We start from the raw sequence: 19,436 nt of genomic DNA, 5'->3' as shown, positions 1-19,436 counted from the left end.
CGGGTCACGTGACGGGGCCCGCCTCCGTGACGCCAGCGGTCACATGACCGGCCGGGGCCGTCGCCAGAGCGCCCCGAGCGCGGAGCCGCCGCCGCCCCGCGCCCGCCCTCGCTCCGAGCCCGCTCCCGCCGCGCCCGTCCCTGCACCCCGACATGGCCCGGGGGCTGCTGGCGGCGGCCGCCCTGCTCGGTAAGGCGGGGAGACGCGGGAGGCCCGTGCGATCGGCGGGGTGGCGGGGGCGGGTCGCAGCGGCCTGAGGGGGCCCCGGGGCCGGCGGCGCTGGACGCGGCACCTGTAACCGGAGACCCGACCGCTCCGCCTGCCTGCTGTCGGCCTGCCCGGGCGCTGACTGAGCCGCGGGGGCTCTGGGCTCTTGGGGGCCATCCCCCGCGCCGGGCCCCTGTGGCGCCCGGGAGCCTCCGAGGCGATGAGGGACGGGAGGCGGCGGCGGCCGCGCTGAGCCGCGTTGGGGCCCGGGAGCGCCGGGCTGGGCACCTGCGCTGGGTGCGGGGACTGCGCTCGGGAAGGACCTGGAAACGCGCCTGGAGCACGAGGCACGGAGGCGCGGGGGTACTGATGTCATTGCTAGGAAGCAGCGCTGTTCTATAGGATAGATAGTGCTCCGGTGCTTAACGGCTTTATTCCTGCCCTGTCTTGAGTAAAATAGGGAACGCGTCTGGAATAGAGAGATTTCAGTGCCTTGATGAGAAGGTTTGTTAGGTCAGCGAGGCTGTTTAACGAGGAAGTGTGTCTTGCTTGTTTTCTGATAACTGCCTTGCTTTTGGTTTCTTGTCTTGAAAGCCACATCACACAACGCTGGCAGGTTTCTGAGCTGTGGCTTTGGCAGCAAAGGAAACTTGTTCAGCAGCTAGCCAAAATATTTCCTAAATAGAGTAGCAGTTGAGAATGCTTATCTGCCATCATTTTTGAGCCGGGACAGTCCCTGTGACTCCTGTAACGCCTCTTTGGTAGTAAATATCGTTATCGCCATTGACCGGACTTCAGTCTCACTGAGCCCAAAAGGTGCCGCTCGGAAAGGGCAGCGAGCAGTTCAGATATCCAGCCCTCGTGAGCCAGTGCAGCAAGCACAGTGATTTACAGTGCTCCTGCCTTTTAGGGCTGCCAGCTGAAGTATTGTTGAACTGGTGTCGTAGTGGGAGTTACTTGAATAGCTTGTTTGATATAGTTATGGCTAAATGAAGAATTGTGTTATGGTTTGCTTTCAAATCAGCTTTTGTGATTTTAATGTGGTGCCACAGTTAATACTTTTGGCCATTGCAGTAGTCTTCCTCTGCTTAATTGGCAGTTAAAAACATCATTTGGTGCACCATCTTTGTCGCTTTCTGGCATGTGAGATGTGTTAGGTTTCTGCAACTGAGGCAACAGATTAGTTTGTTTTACCACAGATTTATTTATTTTTGATTTTTAAAAAATTTTATTTACTGATAGTCAGGACTTTGTACCAGTGTCTAGTAGCTTGGTAGCTGGGCGTTTCTGCATAACTTTATACTACAATCTTGGGGGAAGATCTTGTGGTGCAGATAGAGACCCCTTTCTTTCTAGAGTGTGGGGTTTGGGTTGTGGGTAAGGGGAGAAGAATAAGAGAGAAATATAATATATGAGCTGAAGTCTTTAGATATTTTAGCTCATTTGCAGCCTTTTAATCATCTGAGTTAACACTGGTTAGGATAAGGTCATGATCACAGAAGACTGAAAGATTAGTATGGGTGGGGCTGATGTGAGAATTGTTTGGTGGTGCCTTGACTTCAGGACAGCAGAATTTTTTTCCCACCTGAATACCTCACCATATCTCACTTAGTGTTTCAGTTTTCTCTTTAGATTGAGCAGCAAGCACTAAGCTGAACGTTCCATGTGTCAGCATTGAGCATTTTGTAATCAATTTCCTCACTACCATCAAATATACATATGGAATTAAGAAAACATTTAGGTATCATATGGTACACGCAGGGAAAGGGGGCTGTGGGCAATGGAAGTACCTCCCCTAAACTTAGCTGCTGCTTTTTGAAACCCTGGGTAAGATGGTGCTCGTCTGTTGTGGAGCGCGATGAGTCACTTGGGTTGTGTGCCAAAGCCAGCAGAGCTGCTCGTGCTCTCTGAGATCTGGAGCACCCGTACATTGTTTCATTACTGAAACACTGACACATCACAGAACACATTCCTCTAGATTTAAGGTTAGAATCAGACGTGTAGTGAATAAGTAATGAAGTGTTTGAGAATTGCAGAAGGGAAAATTAGTTTTTCAAAGTAGTGTGATGACATTTCAGAGTCACTGACGTATAATCCACATGTTTCTATTGTGCAACTCTAGTCCAAAGAGGAATTTCAAACCTTACTACCCATGCAGAGATAGTTGAGAAACTTGATAATAAATTCTAGCCAGTGAGAAATCTGGTGCAGAATTGGTTTTTTTTCAGGTTTGGCATTATTGGGTGTTTGCAACTGAGACCAGCATAACTTGGTTTTCACAAAATCTAACTGCTTTAATGTTGAGCAACTTTGGAAATATTGTTTTACCAAGTGCTGTCCTTGACATAGTGTTTGCTTGATAGCTGCTTGAAGTGTATGGGCAGAGTCTCTAAGGATCTGAATTAGCGTGCCAGTCATCATGTGATAGGTTACTTGGCAGATGACAGAGTGAAGAATTGCCTCTAAGTACAGAGGAACCTGACTCAAAGATTGATACTCTGTTGCAACATTAACTGCTGTTATCTCTGATAAGCCTTTGTAGGTCTCAAAGATAAACTTTTATTTCTAGCAAAAGGCACACCTTGCTTTTGCTTGTTTCAGTTTCCACAGTTTGTCTTTGCTCTCAAGTCAGCCGTGATTGTTTGGAAATTCCTTGAGAAAGCTTGGTGCTGAAATGGATTTCTTGGTATGTGTTCTCTTAAGCTTGGCAGAAGACACTTTTGGGCATGTAAGTGGTGGGAATTACAACAGCTATTTGAACAATCCCTTGCATTATCTGGACTCTACATTGCATACTTTTAAATGTACCTTATGTTTTGGTAAATCAGGATTCCACAGTTTTGGGGCATCTGACTTCAAGATGGACTGGTGTCCCTTTCAGTTTCAGTATAACAGTTTCTAAACCTCCTCTATCCCTTGACAGCACCACTGACTATCAGAACTACTTTTTCTACTGTTAATTTCAAATGTGAGAGTCTTAGGTGCACCCTGGCATTAAGAGTACAGAGTTTAAATGTGCTTCAGCTCTGTGGGCACTTTTTCCTTCCCCAGTGTTCAGCCTTGAGCACAGTAGTTCACAGTTAATACATTTGGTTTTCTTGTATTAAACTTCTGATGGCATCTGTTTTCTAACAGGAATTCAGTCTATATGATATGGGAACACCTGTATTCTTACTTTCCTTGGCAGGGTTAAGATCTACTCTCTAGGACTAGGAGGGTGGTTTTACTCAGGCAGTTAGTTTATTTCCAATATCTTCTCCTCTGGGGAAGCTTTCTCTTTAAATTGTCACACAGTGCTCCTTTCTTCAAAACATTGTTTGGGGCTGGCAGCTGCCTTGAAGAATGTGTGTTAGTTGTGTGGTGTGATACAGCAGCACTATCCAGAGCCAGTGCAAAATGGACTTGTGTGAATGCTGAAAAGGGTCTGGCCAGGGGAGTTCAGCTCTCCCAGTGCACTCAAGCAATCACTTGCTGTAGAGCTATCCCAAGACTTCCTTCCTTTAGATAGGAAGCCATAAAGAAGTTTCACGTGACTAAACTTGAGAGAGTTGTGCAATTCTCTGGTCAAATGGTAAGTGTATGGCTGTTAGATTGCTTTTCCTTTCTAATGCTTTTGTGCTTGTGTAATTTGGTTTATAAGGACAGGAATTATTCATCTGCAAACTGAAATGGAAAAACAAAATGTTTGCTGCCTTAATTGAAATCAACAATATCAAAACCATAATCTGAGATGACATGAATTTGTCTCTTGGTTGGCAAGGATGCATATTCTGGGCAGAATCAGGAACTTGGTGTAATCAGGTGCTGCACCTGCTCAAGTGCAGCAAGTTCTCTTATCTCTGAATTAAGCTCTGTTCTCCCTTTCCCCACCACTGTGTGGGTATTCAAGTGAATCCAGCCTTGTCTTCTCCTGCCAGCTTTCCAGGCAGCCAGCATTCAGTCTCATGTGTCTGTTGGTGAAAGGTAAGTATAACTCATCATTTCATGGAGACCATCTTGCCTCTTGCAAAGTGTTTTGTACGTCAAGCCTGTCACAGGATTTTCCTGCTCTCAGTTGTTCCTGTCTTTCTGTATTATCCCAAGGTGGTATAGTTTCTGAATCCTAAGGAAGTGATCTTGACTTGGTCTTCTGATAAAGGACTTGGACCTGGTGTCCCTCTGGGAGTGGTGCATACATTGGAAGACAGAGCATTGTAGGAGAGTGTAACTCCTTGGGGATTTTTCCATTCTATTCTCTGGCATAGATTTAGCAGTTAAAAGTGGTGACTGAAATTACCACTGTTCACAGAATGGCACTGAGATGACAGGATCATTCTGAACCACCAGAATGAGTAAATTACCGGGCAGTTTGGTTAACGTGTACAATAGAAAATAAACCTTCTTTAGATAATGACCAGCATTTCTTATCTCCTTGGATTAATGCCCCACAGATAGCAGTGTTCACTGTGTTTGTCATCAGAACACCTGGGCAAAGGTGCAAGGCAACACATCAGTGCTGCAGCTCAGGTACAGGATGATTATTCAGGGCTGGCATCCCTTATCCCAGAGTGCTGCTGTGCAGCATTTCCAGGTGGGCTGGAGCTGAGGAGAATCTGTGGCTGTGACCAGGCTGTGGGATACTCTGAGCCCCATCACAGCACATCCCAGGAGCTGGCAGCTCACTGTGCTGCAGCCATGGTTTTCCTCCTGAGCACTACAGGCAATGGTTTCCCTCCTGAACCCTGCAGGCAGGCCCATGCACCAGGTATCTGTATGGCTTAAAGTGCTGATGATCCAGGATGTGTGCCCAGGTGGATTTGGATGGCTTGCTGCCCTTTATCCCAAGAGGGAAAACAATGCTAAAGAAGTTTTTACTTATGCAGGAAACTATAGTAATAAACCCCAGATTATACAGAAGTAGCTTTTGGTTTTTCCTTATTGTCAGTGTTTCATGTTTCTAATAGGAATTGGAGGCAAAGTAAATCATTAACTGAAGTAACTGATGTCCTCTTTGCAAGCAGATGGTGTACACAGTTCCCATTAAATCGGCTTGATTTTCGAGCACACAACAACCATTTGTCTCTCTCCCTTAGTAGGTTTCCATTATATGGGAGAGTAAATCATGGGTAGCTGTGTTTGACTAACAGGATTTCAGTTATAAAAAAGCTGAAACCTGAAAGCATGTGCTAGATTGTTTTGTTAGCTTTGTAGTGTTCAGCTTTAAACAAACAACTTTATGAGGTGGGTTTCTTTAAGATAAATTGTTAGACAATCAAGGAAGTATTTGTTTTGTTTGACTTAGTTATTTTATCTCAGATTGTTAATATACTTTGGGTTTTCTTGAGGTAGGTATGTTAGATAAAGAAGGATGCTGGATTTTATTCAAGCAAGATCTTTAGTTGTTGCTTTAACAGTTGCCTGAAATGTTTTCTTGGCATGACTATTTCTTCATTGCAAAAATGAGGTATGAAGGGAGTGATTGTCTTATGATTTTCAATTGAAAATATGCTGCTAAAATAAATATTATGAGCAGTCTTTTGTTGGAATTTACTGGAATACAAAGGAAGCATCTGAACCAAGTGAAATTTCTTTGACCATTTTTAGTAATTCCTTTACTAGATATCCATAATGTAGTGCTTCCAGCCAAATGATAATGAACCTAACAAAACTTACTTTTGGCTATTGAAAGATCTTGGACTGCTTAATTTAAATCTGAAGTACTGCACTTGCTGTGCCACGGACAGTTGTCATAGAGGGCTCTGCAGTTTATTAAGAGGAACATTTGAAGCCTAAAGTTAAGAATTTGGAGGTTGTATCAGTTTTTGTGTTTAACTACAAAGAATGATATTGTTATGAGATGTACAAACAATATTCTCAACTTGTAGATATGCCCTGATAGAATTAAGCAATACATTATGTAACTTTATTAGAAATATTCCCAGAATGGATTGATTCAACATCAGTTTGCTTTTCTGTAGTCTTGACATTTTGACTGTAGGCTTGTAGTGTTTGTAGGCTGGTGATGATTCATGCATTAATCACTACTTGACACTGAAACTGCCTTTACAAAACTCAACAGCTGCTTTGCTGCGAGCTGTTCCTGTGCCTTAAACTGGCTGGAGCAGACAGTAGGCGGGACCTTCTTTCCTTCAGCGTCTTCATTTGTTCTTCAGCGTTTTTTTCAATTTTTCTTTGCTCCTATGTCCCATACATTTCACTTGTTTTCATCTGCATTCCTTCAGGACCTTGGGAGCAGATGGTGCTGCAGCTCAGTTCTGTCTGCTCACCGTGCCTGGGAGTGTTGCCTTACTTGCAGTGAAACAGCTCTCGCCACTCCACCAAGGACACTCAGTGTCTCATCACTGAAACTGCAAATCCAGCAGCTGCTAATCGTTCTTAAGGAGGACTGGGCTTTTATAGCATTTGTTCCACACTAATGAAATCAGGATTCATGTAATGATATGACTTTAACCTTACAAAAATCTAGTAGCTATGTAGGTGTTACTATTTAATGTTCATTCATGCCCCTTATTCTTTATTACTTAAACTTGCTGAGGGTGATTTATCAGCTCTTCATTACCAGAATTTGTCTTCCATTTCATGTTTTCTGGTACCTCAGCATTGTCTGTTGTTCTCTAAATCATTTGTAATGGACAGGTCTGTCATGTTTTCATTTAGGCCAGTAACATTTTTCTTATTTTTCAGTCTTTTCTTTCCCCTGCATTTCTTTTAAAAATTCTTTTTCTTTCATTGTTTTACTCAGTTACTTCATTATTTTTAGCTCTAAAATTGCCAAGATTTTAATAGCTATCAGACAAGGGAGTCTGCATGCACACTGAAGGTTTTCATTCTAGCACATTTTTCAGTCATAGTGTTAGTTCAAGGAGCAATGGATTCTTATTCCCTGCCTCAACTCTTTTCTATGCTGTTCTAGAAATCTTCAGGAGGGTGTAAGCAGCTTGCTTTGGAGAAAGCAGTGCTTGCATGAAATGTAAACAAGTTCCAGTTGTAAATGCAAATTGAAACTTTCATGTGGGTGAGCATGTTTCTGATACTGCTCTGAATTGCAGTAAATAACATTTCGTTGGGAATATGTGCTCCTTAATGAACATTTTATGCTGGACATAAAGGCAAAGGTAGGACAGGTTTCATTTGAATTAAGTTTTCTATGCTGTCTGTTCTTAAGCATTTTCTTTCTTCTGTCTATCTCTGATTTCAAGTCTGGACTCTCAAAAAAATAGATAAAGTTGAATGGATTCCAGCTTTGCCCTCCTTGGTGCTGGGAGAGGATGTGATGTTGCTAAGGGGAGGCTGACAAGGGAAGATGCTTGCTGGGTGCCAGAGAAATAGTTTCCAATGTGTTCCTGCAACTGATGTGCCTTCTGCTGAAGTCCAGCTGACCAAAGTCCAATTTTTCCTAATAATTGTCTTTGTACAATTGTACACACCATAGTTTTGCAGTGAAAAGTTGTAAGATTTGTTTTTGGAAAACTTCTCAGGGAGGGAAGCTAGCTAATGGATAATCCCTCATCTGGATCTCTTTGCTGTTATCAGCAGTTGAATGGATTAGCATGTTTGTCTCCTTAAAGCTTATTTGCTTGTGATAATGGCTTATGTCTTGCAGCTGTTTTTTTATCAGGTTTTCTGCAAGACTGAAGCTGTTGCAAATGCAAACTGATAAAGTGCTAGCATGAAGATGGTTCACACTTTTTGCAGTGAGGTTCACTTGTGGGGTGTGGTGGTGACAAATTGAGAATCTGAAAAATAAAAGATTCTAAAATGAAGAACTGGTCAGGTGCAGGAGCACTGTCAGATATCCCTTGCCACAAATGAAGGAGGAGATAACCAGCTTTCCAGCTGTTTCCAGCCTGCCCCAGTGTGTCCCACGTGTGGAGCTTTGTTGGCAGTGGGCACTGTCCCACTGGTGCCAGTCCATGCTGCCATCAGAAGGATGGCTGCGTGCTCCCCTTGCTGTGTGTCCTTGTTATGTCAGTACTTTGGGCAGCTGTACCCAGTGTGCTCTGAGCATAGAGGCTGCAGTGGAACAAGGTCCAGAAAGGCTTTTCTGTGCTCTGCTCAGCAGCTCAGTCTGAGTTTAGCTTAAACCAGTCAGGAAAACATAACCTCACTGTATGTCAAGGTCTTGGCCTCCTCCTCCTCTAAAGTGTGGAGAGTGTGAGGATGGTAAAGAGAAGTTCTCCTGGCAGGGGTAGCATGCTCTATCATGCTATTTTTGGCAGTGCCTTCAAAACATCTGCAGTCCATCCAGGCTTTCTAAATGCTGCATTCAGTGCACGTGCAGCTGAGTGCCCTGGTACAGCAGGAGTGAAGGCTGCATGCTGTGCTCTGGGGGCAAGGCAGAGTGTTGGAGGCATGCAGGATCAAATAAGCTAAGCCAGGTCTGGCTGAAGATGGTGAAATGGTTGCTGTGTGCAGAGAGCACTGAAGGTGCCTTGAGCACTGTGACTGCTGTTTATTGCATGTCTTTCTTATCTCTTAGGAACCAGAATGTCAACAGTTTTGGTTTGAGTGGCTTTGCAGTTTTATAAATGAGATGTTTAATTTGCCTTCTGTTTGTTAGTGATGTTGAAGTTAATCTAGAGACTGTTAATGCCAAAGTTTCCAAACTCAACTCATGCTTAAGTTTTACTCCTAAAATGTACAGTTGTACATATTTGTCTCTTTGCGATTAAAAATGCAAATTTATGTGACACCAGGTTAACCACTTTTTATTTTTATCAGGCTTTTTACAGGCTTCCTCTTCATTTGAAGTGAAAGATTCAAGTGGTAAGGTCTGCATAATTGCTGATTTGACAGTAGCCTTCTCAGTGGAATACAAAGTCGGTGGGCAAAAAGAGGTAAGGGCAGTGAGTATCTGACTGCTTCTCATTTATTAGTCTTTTTACTATTTATAAAATATGTGGTATCTTTGCACATGTGCAGTATTTAAACTTTCTCTGAGTATCTTTGCATGAAAAGCTGCTTCCACAAAGATTTTTACTCTTCCAGTCATGTTGCATCAGCTTTTCTTTATTACCGATGCTGCTTCTAATTAAATGGAAAGGTTGAGGCTGCCTGAAAGAAACACAAACAAAACATGTGCAATTACTTTTGTGACTGTAATTCCACACCTGTCCTGTTGATAAATAAAATGGCTTTCACTGGAACTGTAAAGGCAAAAACACTACGGAGTTCTCTTTTGGTAACTTGGTCACACTCACGTGGATTAAATCTAAACTGAAACATAGCTTTTAAACTTTTTAAACTCTGGAAATCTGTGACCTTCTTACTTGGCAAATCTCTAGATTTCAGTGTATCTACAGACTAGTGCAATGCTTACAAATTGTTCATATTAACAGCAAAACCTTGTTAATGGAAAATTAAGAATTTACCTTAACAAATAAGTTTTGGGATTTTTTTGTATCTTCACTACTGAATAGGAATTGGGTATTATTTATAGTCTTATTGCAGTTTTGTGTTGTTGATTTATTTTTTTTTCCTAGCCATCAGTGTAATACAAGGTTAAAAAAATCCTACTACTTTACCAGTGTGGTGCACTTGCTCTGTGTGATTCGAACTGAGGCTTATACAATTATAATCCATGTTTTCAGTGGTGCTGATGGTATGAAATCCTGCTGATACTGGTATATGTGTTCAGAGCTGACTTCTTTCATAACATACTTTTGTCTGTTTCTTTTTGTAAGCAGTAAGCTCAGAACTTCAAAGTAAATGTTGTGTTGGTCTTCAGATACCAATTTCTTTATAATGTGTAATAAACTCAAAGTGTTACAGCCAAGCTACATAGGATGTACCATTCACTTTTGTTCTTGCTCAGTTGTACTACAAGAAGCAGAGCTTAAATTCTCCCATTTTTCACATGTCCAGAGTTTGCCAGATTTGATTCTTGTAGTACAGAAGTACCTGCAAATTCATATTGCTGGTTTAGAAGGAAGAAAAGTCTTAGAAGTGCTGTGAGTATGTACTGTTTAGTCCTCCAATTTCAGAGAGCAGGATTCTCAAACTTCAATGCCAGTAGCACGCTGCTTGCTGTATGCTGGTATATAAGTGTCATAGACATCTTCTATGAAAAATCTTTTCTTTAGGACTTTTCTTCCTGAGAAACTGGGAGGCTTCAGGAACAAAATGTAAACAATTATTATCTGCTGCTGTGGAATGCAACAAGCGGATTTGTGATTAGTCTCATGCAGGTGTTTCTAATTAATGACTAATCACAGTCAGCTGGCTTGGACAGAGAGTCCAAGCCACAAGCCTTTATCATTCTCTCTCTTTCTATTCTTAGCTAGCCTTCATTATAATTCTTTCTTTTTCTATTCTTAGCTAGCCTTCTGATGAAATCTTTTCTTCTATTCTTTTAGTATAGTTTTAATATAATATATATCATAAAATAATAAATCAGCCTTCTGAAACATGGAGTCAGATCCTCATCTCTTCCCTTATCCTCGGACCCCTGTGAACACTGTCACATATAAGTAGACATCTTATATGTAATGTCTGCTGTATGTTTGTAACAGTTTCACGGGATATTTAAAAAGCTGTGAGGAAAAGCTTACATGTGTTTTATTTTCTACCCCACAGTTTGTACACTTTTTTCTTCCACAAAATGCTTCAGTAGACTCACAGAGCTCATGTGGTAAAGATAATGCATCTCATCCAGTTCTGGTATTGGATTTTGGAGCAGGACATTCGTTAAGCCTGAATTTTTCAGAATCTGCAGACAACTACCAAGTTGAAGAGTTAGTTTTCCACTACAATCTGTCAGATGCAACTTTATTCCCAAATTCAAGTACAGGTAAAATAAAAACTTACTGTTGTTACTGCAAAACCCTTCCAGATATAATACTAAGTCCTTTCTTTGAATACTGTTACATACTAATGCAATGTATTTTTTTACAGTGGGCATGAAGACTGTGTCACATAAAAGTGTCATTCAGGCACACATGGGCACAAAATACAGATGCATCAACTCCAAGCACATCAATATGAAGAATGCCAATGTTACTTTTAGCAATGTCACTTTGGAAGCCTATCTCACAAATGGCACTTTCAGTGTGAACAGTAAGTATCTTGTAACAGAAAATGAACTTGATGAGCTAATAGTTCAAATAATAGGTTATTTCTTTGTAAGTCCTGACTAATCATATTAAAGGTGAGTACTGGATCTAAAACTCTGACAACAGCATCTTTTGAAATGAATGGACTTGCCTCAGGTTTTCTCTGTAGGATGTCAGAGTCTGTGGCTAGGGGATAGTGCCCTGGGTTCCCATGGGTATTGTTCTGGGCTGTTCATGAGTATGGGTGTTAAACGCATGCTGCAGTAGGTTGAGTGGGCACAGGGCCAAAATCCTAGTTTAAGAAGTATCTGATAACTTCCAAGCATTATGGCCTCTACCAGAGTAATTTGAACTAGTTACTCTGTGCTCTGGGGAAAATTAGTGAAATAATGGCAGACAGTAGAGAATTGGTCTGTAGAGAGCAGAAACGAACATCTTCCTACAGGAGGTTTTATGTCAGCTGTAAAAGTCAGGTTTTTCTCCTTCAGAGACAACCACTAAGGTTTTTATCCTGATTTTTTGTATTGAAAAGTAGTGTGGAATTTTACTTCAAATTACTAAAGGCCAATTACTTCCTGGTGTGTTCATGTCCTTTGCTTTTGTGGCAGCAGTCTTCAAACACAAAAGAGCTGTATAAACTGATTACCCGTACTATCTTAGAGAGTGATAAGTCTTTGCCCTACTTTTAGAGTCTTCATTTTTCCTGGGATGTAGAACTTTCCTTCAGCTGTTCATCACATTTATGCACCTGCTAAGTTGAAACTAATATTAAAAATTAGGGCAGCCAGTGCTAGCATGGAATGGTTACAATGAACAAGTGCCTTCTACTGGAGTATCTCCCTCCACCTTGTCCAATTTCTGTGAAAAATACCTTGCCTGATGTATGATAATAGCGGCATTGACTTCCTTTATGGCTGCTTCACATGACTGGCTCAGATTTGTATGTACCATTCCCTTGGTCAAACTTTTCCATTCAGTGAACTAGTTTGCAGTAAAGATGTGTACCTACATTTATGCTTAAAAAACCCCTACACCAAACACTGATTTCTATTTCTGGAGTCTTCAGAACTAATTTTTTTTTAATTATGGAACTTTGATCTGATTGTTTTAGCAGTTAAGTATGATAAGTGATTGTTTATCAGCAGGTTTAATATAAGATATGATACTGGGAAAAGCTGATTTTTGCTTCTACAAAACTTCAGTGAAATCTCCCTACTGTGTAATACTTTTCTTTTTAAGACATTAAGATCTTCTTTTATATAATCCTCTGGTTCCATTCTTGTAGGCTTGTGCCTTCCCCTGTCCCTTAGGCAGCTAGTTATTGATAAACTTCAGATCTGGAATTTTTCCTTAATGTTTTTCTTTTCTCTGCAAATCTTTAATGAAAGGATATTTCTGCCAGTGATTGGTACAAGGCTCACTGAAGGGAAGAAGGGTCAATATTCAGTGCATCTGCATAAATGGAAATTGTGACTCTGTCAGTGTACTAGAAGTTAGTGACTGAGGGGATGGTAGTGGTTATCTGCAGCTCTGAAAGGACACTTCCTTTTCCTCTGTGTTGGTAGTTTTGCCAGCTGCTTTCCTCTAACTGTCAATAAAAGACATAAGGATTTGTCTCATCTTGTGATCTGTCCTGAAGAGCTACTAGAAACTGCTCTAAATCAGTTCAGTAAAAATAATGTATCAAAACTCCAACTAGGCCAAACTTCCACTCAATGTGATTTTGTTGTTTCCATCTGTGCCAAGTTAAAGAAGAGCCTCTGTGTGTTGAGGTCTTGCAGATAGAGGGTAATTCTCCTTTGAAGTGCCAGTATCAGTCTATAAAATGCAGGATCACTCCTTCTTCATCCACCTTCATTCTGCTCTTGGACTTTCCAGGAGTGGAGTAGAAATAGGAAAGCATGCTATGTTGGAGTGTGTGTGACTTCAGACGGTGTGATTAAAGTTCTTCTCTCTGAGCCATAATCAAAAATTAAGCTGCTTAAACTGTTTAAGGCTATTTATTAGTTGTCTTGTATCTGTGAAACATGTATGCCTTAAATTTTAGAAGTAGGCCCTTTGAGTGAGAGTTGATTGTTGCTGCAGTTGCTGTTGTCCTTAAAAAGTTGCAAGTTGTTATCCCTGGCATGTGGAGATGACCTTGGCTTGGAACATGGAAGTCTATACTTGAGTAATGTCTTTGTTATGACCTTTGGTTTTGGCTTAGATGTTCAATGCAGGAACCTTCTTGGCTCCCAGATCAAGTTAAGAGCTTGCTGCCACATGTTTCCAAGTAGTCTGGCAAATAAATCAGAGTCACTGTTCCCTTGGAAGTTGCTGCTGGACTGGATGAAAAGAGAAGGTGAACTTGCACACCTTCACAGCCTTGTTAACCCCGTGGAGGGTGGCTCCTCGTGCAGGACTGAAGAGAGGATGGATGTGAGAGGATACAGCAGAAAACTTGGCATCAGAAGCAGTCTTAGAATCCCCCCCCAAGGACAGAAGAGCCAGAGCAATATATTAAGGCTACTCTGGTTATTGCCAGAATAATGAGAGTGAGGGGAAGGAGAATACATCTGGGAAACCACTTTGAACAGTGAGCAGGACTCTTCCTCTGCTTCTCCCACACGAGTGCCCAGAGTGTGTGATAGGGATCCCAGCCTGGCTGTGAACAGACAGCAGGAACACTGGAACAGCAGGACAGCAGGAATGCTGGGTCTGTCAGATTTACCCTGAGCTGATGGCAAAGTGAAATGATGGATGTGAATGAAAGTGGATGTGGTCCCCATGCATTTAGTAAATTACCAGCAGAGGTGTAATTTTCTCATGCCATGCTTTAAAAGGGTCTCAGACTTTGCAACAAGACTTTAGGTAATGCTTTACTGTTGTGTTTCTGAGCTTTTATTATCTTTTGTTAGGAAAAAAGCTACTTGAAATTGTGTTGTCTTTCCCTCAAGGATTAAAAAGGTAGATCATCCACAGCTTCATTTTCTTTGGTAATGACTGTTTTCCTTTCTCTGCAGAGACAGAATGTGCTGAAGATATGGTCTCTACTACTACTATGGCACCTACAACTCCTAAACAGACTACTGGCCAGGTTCCAACAGCTGGCCCAACACCAACATCATCACCCCAAAATCCCACAATTGGTAAATACAATGTGACTGGTCCAAATGGAACCTGTGTACTGGCCTACATGGGCTTACAGCTTAATATCACCTATCCAAAAAAAGATGAAAAGGTACATTTTGATTTTTGTTTTTTCAAAACCTTCAGATTTCTTCTTTGGGGAAGAGTTGGTAAATTATTATAAGCTAACCTTTTTCTTTTAGAAGCTCAGGTGTTTGTGTTCATCTATCATTGTCCTCTATTTGAATTTCTTAACCTGCTCTGGACTAGTGACATTCCAAACACTTGTACTGAAAGTGGTTCTTAAGGATTATTCCATTCACTAAAAGCAGCATTAAACTGGTCTGTTGAATCCAGGAAGTGTATATATGGTCATTTAAGAGAAGTAGTAAAAATTACCAAGATATGACATGGGGAATCCTGTTATCAAAGTTGCAATCAAAACAAGATTTTTAAACTGTTAAATACAGAAATTTGGCCTGAGGTATAGAAAGAGTGAATGACTAGTAGAAGGGGAAATTACTATTGTAAAACTGGACAGGCTTCTGACTTAATTACCCTCTAGCCAGTACTGAAGACATTTGGGTTTGACTTTGATGCTTAAAAGCTGCATAACATCTGATTTTAATAGTATTTTTAAAAAGAGAGGAAAAATACAAGGTATATGTAAGATCCAGCCCTGGCACAAATTCTTTCCCTCCACTGTTGCTGCAGAGCCTGGCTTGCCAGCCCTATGGACAAACCCAGAGTCCTAAAAGGACTGTTGAATGCCCCCAACAGGAAACAGTGCTACTGCATTTATTTATGATGTTGATGACTGAAAGGTAAAATCATGATCACTTACAGCTGGTGTGTGGTTGCACACTGGCTTGTTGTGATGGTAACTGTGTTTTAGCCACCTTAATTGTGTGAAATTCCCTGATTCTGGTGTTCTGCTTCTGGTGGAACAGCTGATTTCTAGTGTAATGACCAGTGAGGAGGTGGCAAGTAGGTTTTCTGGTCACATGAGGATCAGCTAAGAGCTACTGAAAGGGTTTCTATTTAATTGTTTGACAAGTGGCATTTAACCCACAGCCTTCTGCAGATGCAAGACAGTATAAAATCACAAACCATGGACATGTTTTACAAAAGTAAAACATTTTGAACTGAAATGACATATAAGATGATTTGCTGACAGGTGGTCCCCTTAATTGCTTCTACCTTATGTCAAAGCAGTATTTTATAGCATCTTGCCCTCTGTGTGGTGTGGTGGTTCTTGATGTTTTTTCTTATGCCACAAGGACCCAAGCAGTTTGTGTGGAGAAAGCAGTTGGGTTCTTGCCTGCAGCCAGTCAGGGCTGCAGAAAGCTTTGTTGGATGTGCCCTTTGTTAGTTGTGTGCCAGCTTTAGTTGTGGGTCTGCCCTGGGGTCTGGAACACAGGGCAAACACAACTGTAGGCACCAGACACAAGGCAGCCACAGCTCAGCTGAGTGCAAGGTGTTGTGCTCAGTCCCTTCAAGTGTCATAATTGCTCCTCTTCTCTCACAGATGGGTTTGGAGTTGCTGAATTTCGTACCACATAATACAACTTCTTCTGGGAGATGTGACAATTCATCTGCCTTGTTGAACCTGACTTTTGAGAAAACAAGGGTTATCTTCCAGTTTGCCTTGGTAAGAATCTCTGCACCAAGTGTGCAGGGTCTGCAGCACTTTCCATGTGGGAAAAGTAACTGGGGCAAGGGCAAGAGAAAAAAAGACAGCAACAAAGAGAGTAACTAGTTCCTTTGGTTTTAATACTAGGATTTAGTGGGTTTTATGCTTGGTTACCATTGTGTGAAAAGAATGTGTTTGTGTATATATGCACATGTACACAGAAAAGTATTTTGTTTGGAGTGGGAACTTCCTTGAAGATTGTGTTGCTTACTTTTTAAGGCTTCTTGCTGAAACTGGGAGCAGCCTGTGACAAGTGGGCATCTAATCTAACTTTAGGCCTGGAGCTGGGTTTAAGTTCTCATTAATATTCTGTGTACAGCCCAAAGGCCAAGTGTGCTTGTCTTCTGGTCCCCTGTGATGGTTGGGAATGCTGTTTCCCACAGCCCTGCCCCAGGTGCTGTATTGAGCTGCATACCTTTGAGGACTGAATCTACTGTTTGTCAGAGCTTCATGCTCCTTTTCATGCTGATCACGTTGAGCTGTTGCTATTAAATGACTCCACAGCTCTGTGGGGTACCAAGTTCACTGCAAGTAGGCTGCTTAAGCAATGGGTGGGACTGTGCCTGCAGTGTGGAATTCAACAGTTTGGGGGTGTCAAGGCCTCCTTTCTCTGGCTCTTTGCCCTCTCACAAAATAATCTTCCTTAAGGTGCATACTTTCTGTAGCTTTTCTCTCCTGAAGTCCAACTAAACACCTCCTCTGGATGCTAATCCCATTTGTGGTCTACATTTTAAAAACCTTTCTCAAAATGCATGCAGATTGCAACCTGAAAATCTTATTTTGTACATTGTCATCCTAAATGACAACTACTGATTTGTTGGTTTTTGTGGTTTTTTTAAGAATGCAAGTGCTGAAAAATTCTTCCTGCAAGGTGTGAGTGTAAGCACAACCCTGCCTTCTGAAGCAAAAAGTAAGGACTTCTAAAAAAATTTTCTCTCTGTGACTACTTCTTTAAATGTTAAGGGTAGCCTGCATTAAATAATGTATGAGAAATGTTAGGGATGAATGTATCAAATTGTGGCTCTATGAGCTTATAGCTCCTGCTCTTCAGATTTATATAATTGATTGAGTTTCTCTGAATAAGATATTAATAAGAGTTTCTCTTACACAGATCCAAAATTTGAAGCATCAAACAACAGTATGAGTGAGCTGAGAGCTTCAGTAGGGAACTCGTACAAGTGCAGCTCTGAGGAGAATCTGCAGGTCTCGGACCAAGCCCTTCTCAATGTGTTTAATGTTCAGGTCCAGATTTTCAAGATTGATGGAGACAAATTTGGGCCAGGTAAGAGGTTTGCATTTGGCAGCCCCTGTCAAATATCCAAGATTTGTGAAGTATACTTAGCTATAAATACAACATTCTGTAGTCAAATGTCAGCTTGTGGGTGCTATGCTTAGCCTCTGCATGCCCCACTACATATGATGTGGGGGCTGATTAAGATGTCCAAGTTGAGGCTAGTGGGAGAAGTATGTAAAAAGCTGTGAAACAACTTGGACTTGTTCCTGATGGTCCAGAGAAGAGTTAAGGAAGGGTGCTACCTTTCCCTCCAAACTATGTGCAGACAGTTGTGTGAAAGGGGCAAACCTGTCCCTTGTGACTATGATGAAAGCAAAATAACTGTGGGAAGGGTCATGTGGATATTTATGATGGCTAAATTTGTGTATAACAGCTCTTGAGGAGGAAACAATCAGTATAATCTCCATATTGTGTATACAGCTGGTGCTAGAAAGACTTCATCCTGAATGATCATAATTAGTGGACCTGGCTTCCTTTTCACTGTTGACAAGCTAGCTGAGCCAGTTTTATTGACATGCTGAGAGCAGAATGCTGAAGTTCTGCATGTAGCTATCTGTTGGTGCACTAGTACCTAACATGGATCTTTTTCTCTCTCTTCAGTGGAAGAATGTCAACTGGATGAAAATAACATGCTGATCCCTATAATAGTTGGTGCAGCCCTTGCTGGTCTTGTTCTAATTGTCTTGATTGCTTACCTGATTGGCAGAAAGAGGAGCCATGCTGGATATCAAACAATTTAATTACTTGCACTAAAATCCAGTATAGATGAAAAGCAATTGCAAGAGGCTGGGGGAAAAAATCCCCCGACATTTCCCCTGAACTGGTTGATATTGTAAGGTAACATCTTTTCTTGCAAATTGCTTCTTTAAAGTCTGCTTTATTAAATGTGAAATCATCTTGCAGCATTTAACTATGCACAAAAATAACTTCTGAAGATTCTGGTGTTTAATTTTGCTAACTAGTTTTAATATTTACCCACTTAGAAAGAAGCTAAAAGTTTTTAAGGGTGCTTTTTTGGAATTGGCTAAGATTATGTCAGCTACAGATTCCAGAGAGAGATGTTGCTAACTCTGACTCAATTTCAGAACTCTTAACAAAGGGAAAAGGTTCATTATTTGCACCGCTGCCATTGAGCGATGATGTAAAGTATACTGATGATGCATTTGAAAAAATTTTAGTAACAACTGACAAAATTGAAATCTAAAACCTGAACTTCACCTTGTCTCTTGGGTGTGTATTTTTTACTAAGCTTTAAACTCAATGCCTGGCACATGCAGGGTGTGAAAGATGCAATACTCAAACCTTACAGGAACTCTTTATGATTGGACAACTCCCCTGTTTGATATTTTTGATGCTCTGCCAGCTTGTTAGGAGCTGGTACTTTTTTAAAATGGGTGTTATTTTTATTTACTTTTTTTTGTAAAGTTATTTCAGTCTGTTCTGTTGGAAGGTTCTGAGAGATCCTGTTACTGCACATGTGTACAATATAGATCTCAATCTGCTGATTCTATTGCTTTAAACTTGGCTGGGGGGGTTGTACACTTTAAGGATCAGTTCTTATGTATGCATTGCCTGTAACAATGCTAATAAAGACACTTTTTTTTCTGTATTTCTTAGTATTGCTGATCACTCTTAAAACTGTTTGTTGAGGGCTGAAGTCATGGTTTGGCAATACTTGGGAAGCTTGAGGCAATCATTAGTGTGGAGTTAAACAAGTGCTTAAGTTTTTTCTTTGTGGCACAAAGGAAAACCTTAATCTGTGTGTGTGTGTTGGAATCAGGTTGGTTTTGCTCTTTGTGTTTGGAAACAAGGAAAGCTTTGCGTTGGTAACCTGAGACCTGGAGGAGTTAACTCTAAAGTGTCACTTCCTGAGACATGTGCTGTACCGGTCTGCCTGCCTGAGCCTCACTTTCTGACAGTGCTGATAAGGCTCTTAGGACTGTGTCAATGACATTTCATGTTTGATTCTGAAGTTGGCCTCTTACCACAAACTAGGAAAGTCACATCTGCTGTGTTATTAGTTATGTGCTGGAAACGAACCTTGGTGTAAGGTTCCCTGACTCCCTCCTGCAGGGAGGCTCTG

General features: G+C 41.4%; 1 protein-coding gene across 1 annotated transcript; it reads left to right on the top strand.

Annotated features, from left to right (window-relative positions):
- Window positions 1–8: 8 nt before the first annotated feature.
- Window positions 9–18,962, top strand: LAMP1 (lysosomal associated membrane protein 1). Its single transcript, XM_058822355.1, has 9 exons — window positions 9–189; window positions 8,929–9,044; window positions 10,783–10,996; window positions 11,101–11,262; window positions 14,261–14,478; window positions 15,895–16,017; window positions 16,900–16,969; window positions 17,171–17,341; window positions 17,954–18,962. Exons 1-9 carry the CDS (start codon window positions 153–155, stop codon window positions 18,091–18,093), a joined length of 1,251 nt encoding a protein of 416 aa, XP_058678338.1. The 5' UTR covers window positions 9–152; the 3' UTR covers window positions 18,094–18,962.
- Window positions 18,963–19,436: the final 474 nt, after the last annotated feature.

Source organism: Ammospiza caudacuta, chromosome 2, assembly GCF_027887145.1.
Source record: "Ammospiza caudacuta isolate bAmmCau1 chromosome 2, bAmmCau1.pri, whole genome shotgun sequence".
NCBI lineage: Eukaryota > Metazoa > Chordata > Aves > Passeriformes > Passerellidae > Ammospiza > Ammospiza caudacuta.
This window is presented reverse-complemented; position numbering and strand designations above follow the sequence as displayed.